We start from the raw sequence: 11,875 nt of genomic DNA on the forward strand, positions 1-11,875 counted from the left end.
TCACATTCATGATGTTGTACTCCCCTCACCACCATCCAGTACCAGAACTTTCCTATCACCCTAAAACAGATATCCTATACCCATTAGGCTCTGACACCCCTTTCCCTCTGCCCCTGGTAACCTGCATTCTACTTTCTGTCTCAATGAATTTACATATTCTAGCTATTTCATAGAGGTGTAATCATACAATATCTGTCCCTTCCTGTCTGACTTATTTCACTCAACATGGTGTCTTCAGGGTTCATCCACGTAGTGGCACGTAGCAGGACTGCGTTCCTCTTAAAGGCTGATGAGGCTTTTCATCGTGTTACTTGGAGTAAGCTTGAATAGTAATGAAATTAAAAGAACTGACTGAAAAGTATTACTGAGACCTGCCTTTATGGTCCCTACTGCCTTAAGGTTCATTGCCACTGTGGGGTTTGTTTTGGTTTGTTTTGTTTTTGTCTTTTTTAAACCAATTTCCAAGAATTACCTGGTTCATATGATTTGGTGGAGAAGCAGAAAGAAGGCTTTGCGTGCTTCTTTTGCAGCATTTTAATTACCTTTGAGAAAGGAACAATCCTAACCAATATAAAATGAGCAAGCTAGTTATGTGAATCACCTAAAAGTGTGAAGTTGCCTGAATCTGGCAATTAATATTTACAGGCAGGTAAGTGGAGTCAGGAAAAGAATGTCAGAGGATCTAAGAAATGTTACAAACTTACTGGAAGCAAGAGAGTTTCTCCATGTATTTAAGGACAACCAGGATCAGGAAATGTACAAAACAGAAACAACATACTCCCTCTTTATGAACTATGGAGGTTGCATACACCTCTTTCCTTAGAAATGAGCAAAGTATTTGCTGTGATGAGCTGTCAAGACAACTTCCTTTTACCTTCCAATGGCCCTTACCGAGCACCTGTTGTTCTCATGAGTGGGAAGATTTTATGCTGTTGTCCCAGTGTCAAGACTTGAGCGATGGTACAAATCAATTCAATATGTTGAAATCTCAGCTTGTTCAAAATAATTCACTTTGCATTTTTTATGTTCTTCAGAAATGAACATGGATGAGTCTGCTGGATGTCTGTGAGCTCCTGGGTCACTCCCTGGTGCTGGAAAGACCCGGAGAAGGCGGCAAGCGTTGGAGCCCAGGACTCTGAGAGGCTCCTAGCCCTTCACCTTGGACTTGACCATCCTGCCCACGGGCCGCGATGGAGACGCTCTCCCAAGATTCCTTGCTGGAATGTCAGATCTGCTTCAATTATTACAGCCCCCGGCGCAGGCCCAAGTTGCTGGATTGCAAACACACCTGCTGCTCCGTTTGCCTCCAGCAGATGAGGACGAGCCAGAAGGACGTGAGGTGCCCCTGGTGCCGGGGCGTCACCAAGCTGCCCCCGGGCTTCTCCGTGTCGCAGCTCCCCGACGACCCCGAGGTCCTGGCCGTCATCGCCATCCCGCACGCGTCGGAGCACACCCCGGTCTTCATCAAACTTCCCAGCAACGGGTGCTACATGCTGCCCTTGCCCCTCTCCAAGGAGCGCACGCTGCTGCCCGGGGACCTGGGCTGCCGCCTGCTGGCCGGGGGCCAGCGCAAGGCCGTCACCGTGGTGACCGTCCCCGCCGAACAGCAGCCGCTCCAGGGCGCAGCTGCCCCGGAGGCGGCGGCGGAGGAGCCGGACCGGCGCGGCGCGGTGAAGAGCTCCACGTGGTCGGGCGTGTGCACCGTCATCCTGGTGGCGTGCGTGCTGGTTTTCCTGCTCGGCATCGTGCTCCACAACATGTCTTGCATTTCCAAGCGCTTCACTGTGATCTCCTGTGGCTGAGGGGTGTGGCAGAGAAGGGTCTCGCGTGGTTGCCCGCTTGGGGGTGAGCAGGTGTTGGTGACGGGGGTGTCGGTGAGCAGATGGGGGGGGGGCGATTCTGACCATTTAGTGTGGAACTCTGGCCTCGGGGTTGCCATTTGATAAACCTGAAGGCAGACACGAAGGGCAGAATGGAAGGTCTCGTTTGGCAAGACAACAGGCTGGTTGCTGTGAGAACTGAGGGCAGCGGCTCTGAGGACGATTGCATGCCTCCTCGTAATCATTTACTAAACGGACCGTAATCCATGATTTGCAAAACCCGGTTCCAAGATAGACCTATTCCACTTAGAGGTTAAGCTGTGCAAGTGCATACAATGTGTCTATCAATGCAGTAGATTAAAACAGAGATGCTGTGTAGACAAGTAGAATTACGCTTGAGAGTCCATGTGCAAATTCAGTAAAGATAAGCTGCACTGGTTTCCTTCCTTTTCTTTCTTTTTTTTTTTTAATGAAATCCAGCCCTCATGTAGTTGCTGGGACTTTTTATATATTTTGAATCGCACCAAATGAAAATGAATTAAAATGGACAGTTGCGTTTTGGAGAAAACATTTGAACAAGTGTTTCTGACATGTCATGTTTTGTCATGTACCTTCATTTTTCTTCACTTGCAATTAGAGCTTGCTGTGTGTTTATTAAACAGAAAGCCTGAAGGGAGCAATAAAACCGAGTATTAATAGAAATGCCTAATCCCACAGGAAACCTGTAGGCCAATTTTTCTCAAGCCATCTCACAAAATAAGAATTTAAAATGTAAATATTGTGTATTTGTGTGTGTGTATGTGTGTATGTAATTTGATTTACCTCAGATTTTTAAATCTCTTCAGAAAGAATGCCAGGAATAAGACTTTGTGGGCACTGGGTGCCTCTCAGTGAAATGTTGTATATCTGTCCACCTTCAACATTCTTTGGTGTATTTGAGTCCTGTATTGAAAGAACACAAACATGGAGAGTTAATGAAAGATGCTGTATTTCTCCTACTTTGGAGTACTGTCGTGAGCACTGTTATTTAGTGGCAAACCCTGGATGTGCGTTTTAATAGACAGTCTATGATTGTTTTTCAAAAGCTGTCATTCTAGGGGTTAAACCGCTTAGAATTCCAGTTTCTTCTTCTTGGTGTAAGCAAGAAAATCTGTTGTATTTCAAAATGTTTTCACTGAGAAAAGTGGCAAGGTAAACTAGCAATTCACATTCCATTTAAAATGGTCCGGTTCATCATAAATTCTCAGATATTTGTAAATGTAATAGTTTTTAGATGCTTGTAAGAAAGGTCTGCTAGTATTAAATGATAATTCCTGTTACTGGGTATGTGTGTATTCAGAAATAGCTTTGAGCTTCACAGGTCTCATCTCCTTTTTTCAATAGCAATCCTGAGCAAGGGGTATGTGATAAGGATTCTACTCATAAATGCATCTGTTTTTACATTCCACTGTATCAGTGAAAATGGGGAGAAAGATAAGCAGTGGCTGGTTCCAAAAAGCAAAGCCAGAAAATAGCCCTGAAAGATTGAGATGTAATTTAATTTGTTTATATGCTATCTATTATTTTTAGCAGCAAAACAAAAAAATGCACAGTAGATTAACAGAATTAATGTCAGAAAACAAAAATATGTATAGAATACAAAGCTAACACTGATTAATTGGCATGAGGGTTCAAAAAGAAAATATGAACTCTGGCTTTTCAAATCTTTCAAATTTATCATAAGATCTTTAGGAAGTTTATTTGAAAGCTCAAACTAGAAATTAGGTCAAAATGCCATTTTATTGTGTAAGCTATTGGGCATTATACAACAAATAATCTAGGATTTATTTGGTATTAATAATTTAGGTATCATTAGATGAATACTATCGTCTATTATGTAATATAGTATACTGTTGGAGTAGTGTCAATTTCTAAAATTCTCCCAGGCTGCTATAATGCATGTCTGACCTAATTTCTATTCCTCTTGGAAAAAAAAAAAAGCAATGTTGCATTAAGAATTCTGCATTTCAAATGGACTTTACCCTTTGAATTTTAAGCCATGCTATCTTCAAATTAATTTTGTGCGTGATGTCTACATACATTTATGTACAGTATGAAATGATTGACCCTGTAGTGTAGTATGTGGTAGAATTCTACTTGTTAAGTAGGTTATATATAGACACTAATGTATGAGGCTATACAGTGTCCTGTGTTTCTTAGTGCAAGGCCCTAGAATAAAAACATCCACATAATTTTAACTTAAAAGCAATCCCGTGCTAGATCTGCAATTATGCAGTGCATTATTAATTGGCTCTATGATAGATTCTTGACCTTACAATTTAAGTTAACAATAACAACTGAAATCAGAATTTTTTTGTGTGCGAGTCTTATTGATGTAAGAAACATTGTTTAAATTGTCTAAATGGATTCTGCCTGCAGTCGTTTGTGTACCTGCCTATTAGGATGTGCTTTCCTCCCCGTGTGAGTGTTTGTGCGTAATGTCTCAGCCTGCCAGTTAGATAGAAATTTTATAGGCTTAATGGTGTTTTTTCATGCTATTCAGCATCCCTGGCCTCTTCTTACATCTTACCCACTAAACCCATCTACCCAACACAACGAAAGTCCAGTACCACAATGGGCCAGAACTCATAGTTGGGCATCACCAAAAAAATCACAACTGAGAAGACGAAGAGCACAGAATGTTAGAGCTGAAAGCAACCTGCAAGGTAGGGTTCACTTTGCAAATGAGCTAATGGAGGCCCACAGAGGTTCCCAGCAGCGTTTTATACCCTGCAGCAAAAGGGAGTCGGGAACTTGGCAGTGCTAAGTCCACTTGCCTCTTCCTTCTGGGGCCTGCCGATCTCTCTAGGGTCTATGATCCTTTTTTAGGGTGGACAATATCCTTTAACTCAACTACTGCTTTAGATTTTTTTTCAGATTTAAATATTCATTTTAGTAAGCATCTATCTCTCTGGGAGATGAAAGGAGGGTTGATTTAGGGATGAGAGTAAACTTTAAAGGAAAACTACCAAACTATGTGATTTGGGTGTTTAAAATTGCAAAACGTTGGTCCCAACTGCCTATCATATGTAAAGGATCATGAATGTTGTGTAAATAGTAACTATAAGAAGCATAAATTTTCATCATTATAAATGATCTAATGATCTTGACATTAATAAGAGAATGCTTAATATATAAAGCAGAGCCAAGTCCTCTACCAAAAGGCATTGTCTTTGGAAAAGTTTTGTAAAATGACTTGGGGCATAAATTGTGATGAAAAAGCAAATTTATTCTCAGTTCCAGTCATGCCTTATGATCAGAAAGCTGGAAGCTATTTTCTTTTAAAAATAATTAAATTTAATCTACTGCATAGCTTAAAGAGTAGGTTCCTTAAAGCTTAGCTCCCATGCTGGTGCCAGACTTGGGAACATCTAGATCAGTGCTGTTTGACAGGACTTTCTGTGATGATGGAAATGGTTCTGTAATCTGTGCTGTCCAGTGCCATAGCCACTAGCCACCATGGCTGATGAGCAATTGAAATGGGGTTGCTGGGGCTGAGGAACTGGGTTTTTGTTTCACTTAATTTTAAGTCATTCACATTTTAATAGCCCCAATGTGGCTAATGGCTACCATTTTGAACCGCATGGTTGTGGATGGTTGTGCAAGGGGATCGTGCTTTAGGGTGTTAATGGGGCAACAAAGGGAGGCAAAGAAGAGAGCTTGTCTAGTAACATGCAAGTGGGGAAATTTTTTTCTTTCTGGGCTTAAAAAGTACATGATCCCAAGTATGACAAAGTGAAAATTCATTGATTGCCCTTTGATGTTATTACTTAGATACTTTGGGACAAGAGATGGTCAGTGAAGCTTAAAGAGTACTTTAATAAGCCCTTTTTCTGGGATCATTAGCTACATGTGAATCTCATGTCCAAAAATAATAGACAGTGGCTGTCAAACATTTGACTTGCAAGCTATGCATGACCTGTGCTGTGGAATTGTGTTTTGGGTCTTGTGGCCAAAAAGTATATGTTACAGGAAAAAAAACAGCCTGATGAAATCCCTCTTTACTTCCAACCTCTTACCCAAATTTCATTCACTGCATTAGGAAGGTGTGAAATGTGTAAGAATAAGCATTTTTTGTGTTGTTCATAGATAAGAGTTTTGGTTTTGCTTGCCCTTGATGTCTGCCAGCTTGTCATTGTATTGGTGTGGGCATGTCCGAGCATCATTTCTCAGATGCCAGTCTAAAAAGTGGGTACTATTTTTAGAGTAAGATTTGACATTGTCTTAGTCTTGTTTGGTTTTTATTTTAGTTATCACTGAAGGAATTGAAGATTGGAAGCCTTGCACAAAGGCCCCCCCTTTTTTTTTAACAGCAAAAACATCGTCAATGGAGTTTAAAGACTTGGGGGGAGGGTTCTTAAAACTACTAGAATTTCTTCTTAAGTGGGTAAAGGGGAGATGAAAATTCTTCTTTCTGATAGTCCAGTACTTAGCCCAGTCTAGATTTTTATTTGAAAGGAAGAGTTCCTGTCTCTTTATTTGAAAATCTTCTGTGTAGACATTGATTACTCTACTTTTCACTCTGTACCAAGTGTAATGTAAACCAAATGCTTTTGCTTCAATTTAGCAAAACTGGGTTTTTCTGGAACATGTCAATGAGCAAGACTGTTCTCTACAGCTTGTCTTTCAAAATCATTTTTTAATTTTTGCAAAAAGTGGTAGTTTTTCTTTAGATTTAAGAGGAAGTTAGATGTCCAAAGGTTATTGGTATAAGAGGAGTGATATATGAAAGATTTGGATTTCTAACTTCTCTTTGAAAAATGATGCTGCCAACCAGTCATCATTTTTTTCCACACAAAAAATACCATCATTCAGTTGTTTTGTCATCGTTGACCTAGATGAAGAAGCTGCTCCCTGACGTTTCCATCATTCTCAGTAAAACGTCACCTACAAGGTAATCCTTACCAAAACAGAAACTCCAAAGAAGAATGAAAGTCAAGATGATTCAGTAACTATTTTGGAAGCAGTAGTCTAGTTCAAAAGCCATGATCTGTTGCTGAATTTTGTTAAACCTAAAACACTTCTAAAAAATAAGTGGAAATTCAAGCCATTGCCTTTTTTTTTTCCTGACACAATTGATTCACAATGTATATATGCACATGATTTAGCTGTAAGTAACTGGAGTAATCAAGTGAAAAAAAATGTTGTTAGTCATGTCTACCAATTTGTGGGTTACACAATGTTGAATTTAGATGTTAGTTTCTTCAATGCTATGAGCTGCATACATTATGCCAAACCAACTACCTTTGCAAGAGTTATAGACTGAATTCTTGCAAACTTTCAAATAGATGAAGATGTGGGTTCTACTGTATACATTTTATTAGGAAGCCATTGATCACAGAAGAACATAAGCAAGTGGGGCATTTAATTTCTGTCTTCAATGGCCTGTTATTTTTTGACTCTGTTCAAGCAATCGAGGATAAAGCACCATTATTTCTGAACTCCTGAAGTGTGGCTCCGATTTTTCTGCACAAGTCTCCTTGCTGAGTTGGGCCAGTGATTTTTTTTTTTCAGGATTCACTGCCTGGGATATCCCACTAGGTATATCTCATTTATGATGTTAGTGGTGCTTGAAAACACTCATCTCGTTAGCTGGACTTTATTATTCTAACGTTAAGGTTTTTTATACTATTCATATGACATTTTTAGAGACAATCACTTAGTAATTAATACTTGGGGCAAAGTACTGGGGGGCCTCTTGAAGTGTGTATTTTCTTTGTGTTTGAGGGGATGTTTTCCTATAGTTCCTGTTCTAGAACATTGCTCTAAATTCCTCACCATGGGATGTAGGGCTAGAGCCAACATGGAAGTCTTTTGTAATCTCCCTAGTGCATGAGTTATTGGATTATTCTAACAAGAGTTTTCCATAGGGGCACTCAGTTTTTAACTTGACATTTGGTTTTAGTGAATCCAGAAATGGACAGCTGGGAATGATGGTGGTGAGGGCTACATAGGCTGTGAGAGGAAGGAAGTGGGTGAGTCATATGCCCCTAAGGGGAGCACATTGGTGTCTCTGCTGTCTTGATTTAAATAGTGGGAGAACATAATAGCTGTATCTTACACTGTGCTTCAGAAAATTCCTGGTAGGATTTTCCTGGCTAAAAGACAACCCAACCACTGAGTAGATCCTCTGGAAAAGGTGGAGCTGAATAAAGGTCAGTCTTGACAGAACCGAGCTCAAGAAGGAAGCACAGGAAAACTAGAAATAACTTAGTCAAGCACACAATTCCAGGATGGGCTACCAAATTCTTGGGCACCTTACAAGTTTGGGATGTTTAAGTCGAAGACATAGAGGTTGTGCTCAGCTGAGGAAGGGGTCCCAGGAGACCCCATTATTCCTCTCATCCTGCCCTGTTGTCTTTGCTTAGGTTGTCAGCACTGTAGACAATTTCAGAGGCTGCTCTCGCGTCAGTTGCCAACATCAGTATGGATCGGTACCAACTCGAGCGTCCTCTGAACGCTGGGATGCTGTCCCTATTCCTGTGGACTTATTGTGACTCGAGTATATTAATACTGTTGGGAAAACTTGTTTAAAAATATTTAGGTCTATATTCTGGTTGTTTTTCATTTATTATATTTTTTATTCCACCACGTGTTCATCTTTGCCTCACTGGGTAGTTGCAGATGTGGAGGTTGGTTTCAGCTTGGGTGGTTTTAACTCCCAACATAAACCATGCAACTGCTGCACAGGGTCCTTCCATTCTTACTGCTCCACTGGGGTGTCCTCCAGTCCTCTTGATAACAAATACTCCAGGCCCATGGCTAGATTAATGCTGCTCAGAGGCTGTTAACTCAAGTCCTTGACTTGTTTCAATTACAATTATGTGGATTATTTATTTTAGGAGCTTTTCTTTTAAAGGGCCAAGTAGCCCTACAGATAAATGAGCTGCTGGGCTGTGTAGAAAATATTGTCCAAATGTTGCCAAATATTGACTTTGTAAAGGGGATATCAAGCTGCTGTTTATAAATCTGAATGTCTTAAAAAGCATTCTTGCTTGCTCTCTCTGTTATAGATGGTGTCTTAGCAAGTCCTGAGTTTTTCCAATGAACCCAATTTTAATATATGGTATTTTTGTATGCCAAACTGATGTCTTGTCCTTTGTATATGTGGTAATGTTGATTTTATGACTACTGTTAAAACACATTTGCTATGATTAAAATTCATAAAATGATTTCAAATAGACTCATGTGTTGGCTTTTTTTTTTTCCCTCCCCTACCCACAAAGATAAAAAAACAAAATTGGCTGGGATTTTCATCATCAGTTACACCAAGGATTTTAATAGATTTGGGCAATAAAGCAACAATGAGCTCCTGAGCCAAGGATTTTAAGGGGAGGTGACTTTCAAGTGGCTCCTCCAAGAAGCTGAAAAATGCATTTCTAAGGAATGAGTGCAATCGTGATTCTGCAAATTGGTTTTTGTGGCTTCTGGTGGCCTTACCTTTATCCTCCACTATGTAGAAATGAGGCTGCGTGCACTGGGTCCCTGGTGGGCTACTCACGTTGTGTCATATGTACAACAACTTCACACAAGCCCCATTTGGGAGAAGCGGGGTGACGTGCCCTCCTCCTCCTGAGTCAGTAAAGGTGTCCTTCAGTAAACACTCTTCTCAGTAGGACAGAGGGCATTTGGAAAGCCTTTTTGTTGTTTAATAAAAACCATCTTGTCTTTCAATAACTCGATCACATCCACCGATTTCAGTTCCATTTTGTGGGGGCCTAATTCTAGTTAAGGGGTCCTCAGCTATCTGAGACTCATGCATGCTGATGTCAACAAGCTCTGGCTGTCTCTGGGAAATTAAAAAACAATCCCCATAGTTTTAAAAGCAAAAGGTTACTTTGATTCATTTCTTGTACCAAAAAGCAAACTTTGTACTAGGAAATCCAGATTTTTAAAAGTGTGAAATTTTTAGCATTTTTAAAAATTTCTGGCATGAATTTCCCTGGTCTTGAAACGGGGTGGGGAGGGCAGGGCGTCCCTTCTTAGAGCCGCGTGCTGGTGCTTGAGCTTTTGTATTAGCTAGAGACGGAGTCCGTTGGGAGAAGGTGGGGCAGGCGTTTCTGGCCTTCTCGGTTGTAGCTCCTCAGGCTAGCACTGATCTTTCCAGACTTGAAGGAGGGCAGGGCTAAGAAGAGCCAGTCACAGGAGATCCCACAGGAGCCTCTTACCTAGGCACGTCCACATTGACCACCTCTTCAGCTGGCAGTCTTCTTGGTGCCACAGGTTTTCTGGCTCTGGGTAGAGGACTTGAAGCTGAGGACCAGGCTTTGTCCGCTCCAGGATCCTTGCCATTCTGGCTCCTGCCTGCACAAAGAGGTGAGTGTGAGTAGCTGAAGGCCTGGGACAAGTGGAGGAGGGTGCACAGGAGAGCGGGTGCCATGGACCCCAGCGTCCACTGCATGCCATCCCCACCCTCCCATGCACACACCCCTTTGAAAGCCTGTATATCTGCCAATGCATTGTTTTTCTTAATGCTTTTGTTTCAGTGATAATTCTTGGAAGAGAAACCCATCTTCAGTGGGTACAGCATTGCACTTGGCTGGGTAAATGGCTGATGGGCGAGAAGGAACTGATCCTGGAACTGGACTGAGTCTCTCCCTTTCTTTTTATAGGCTTGAACACTTTTGCACAATTCAGCTTGACCCAGAAAATGGATTCAATCTCTGTCATTCCCCAAACCTACTGCTCCCTGTACATACCCTCTTTGTTCACACTATAGTGCTTGATTAATGATTATTTGCTAAGCAAGAGTGAGTGGATGCATAGATGTGTGTGTGTGCATGCATGCATGTGCATATATATTTCTATATATTCTAACAGTATATATGTTGTATGTGTATATATGTGTGTGATATATATGAGCATTTCATGAACTCAGCACAGATTTTCTTAAGAATGTTAAAAGGGTGAAGATATTTAGAGAAAGATCTGAATAGAGAAAAAATACTATGATATAGCTACAAAGAAAGGATTATTTATATAGAATCATGAGGAAATTTAGGGAGCTCCTCTTCCATCATTCTCTCCTTCCTTGAGAGTTCCACTACCGCTGGGTGCTGGAAGCTGCTGAGATGAACACACTGTCCTCATGGACCTCACTGTCTTGTAAGAAAGATAGGCATTAATAAACAATTTTTAAATCCACTGCAGAAGTGTATGGTGTTTGAATACATATCATATGGAAGAGGATGAACTACCTGGTAGATTCAATGTAGGAATTATGGTCAGAAAAGGCTTTCTGGAAGAAGTGGCTTCTAGGATAAAACCTGAATGATGAATTGCGGTTTGTGAGTACCATTTGTAGAAACATATTCCAGAAAGGATAATAGGAGAGAAAAGAGGCATAGCATTTTTTTTCAAGATGGAGTGTTGGCTTTTCTTGTCAGGCTCCAGGTCATCCGTACATTGCCTTGTGCCACATTGTGTTGTGATTGAAGATATTTCAGTATTCTTCCCCAGACCCCAAGAATATCCTGAAAGGAGCATTTTACAAAAGCACAGCTATGGGGTCTATTTCACAGGTAGATATTTTCATAAGACATCACCATGTGTGAAACTGGCTCCACGATGGACATTTTGCCTCATTGTCCTTGCATTACATGTAGCTATTTTTCTTCTGCCTGTGTGTGTGCAGAGGGAAAGAATGTGTGGAATTCTTGTTCCTATACTTGTGCTATTAGTTTCTGAGTCAAACATATCCAGAGTTCAGTATTGCTGATGTAGGCTACGGATAAACTTCTGTTTAATTTATAGTTGAGCAAAGCGTTTTCCAAGCTGTATTTTGAGTTATTAGTAGGTATTATATGAAAAAATATTTTGTGGTTAAATAAATTGGGAAAACACTGAGTTAAACAGTTTATTTTTAAATTACTGAACTTTTCAGAGTCTTTAATACAGTAGAGGACCTTGTAAATCTCTAAAAGGGGAATCTAATGTATCGCTTTCTCCCAACTGTTTTGAGTAAAGAAATCATCATTTTGAAGAACACCTATCATCATGTAGTTGAACACAGTTTA

General features: G+C 40.7%; 1 protein-coding gene across 2 annotated transcripts in view; it reads left to right on the forward strand.

The window, feature by feature from the left end:
* RNF152 (ring finger protein 152) overlaps positions 1-9,032 on the forward strand; it is an 82,343-nt gene extending 73,311 nt beyond the window's left edge. For both annotated transcript variants that reach the window (XM_037805547.1, XM_037805548.1), the window contains one exon: positions 1,035-9,032. In XM_037805547.1, coding sequence (XP_037661475.1) covers positions 1,191-1,802 — 612 coding nt within the window. In that variant the 5' untranslated portion in view covers positions 1,035-1,190 and the 3' untranslated portion in view covers positions 1,803-9,032. The remainder of the gene's footprint in view (positions 1-1,034) is intronic.
* Positions 9,033-11,875: the final 2,843 nt, after the last annotated feature.

Source organism: Choloepus didactylus, chromosome 16, assembly GCF_015220235.1.
Source record: "Choloepus didactylus isolate mChoDid1 chromosome 16, mChoDid1.pri, whole genome shotgun sequence".
Lineage (NCBI taxonomy): Eukaryota > Metazoa > Chordata > Mammalia > Pilosa > Megalonychidae > Choloepus > Choloepus didactylus.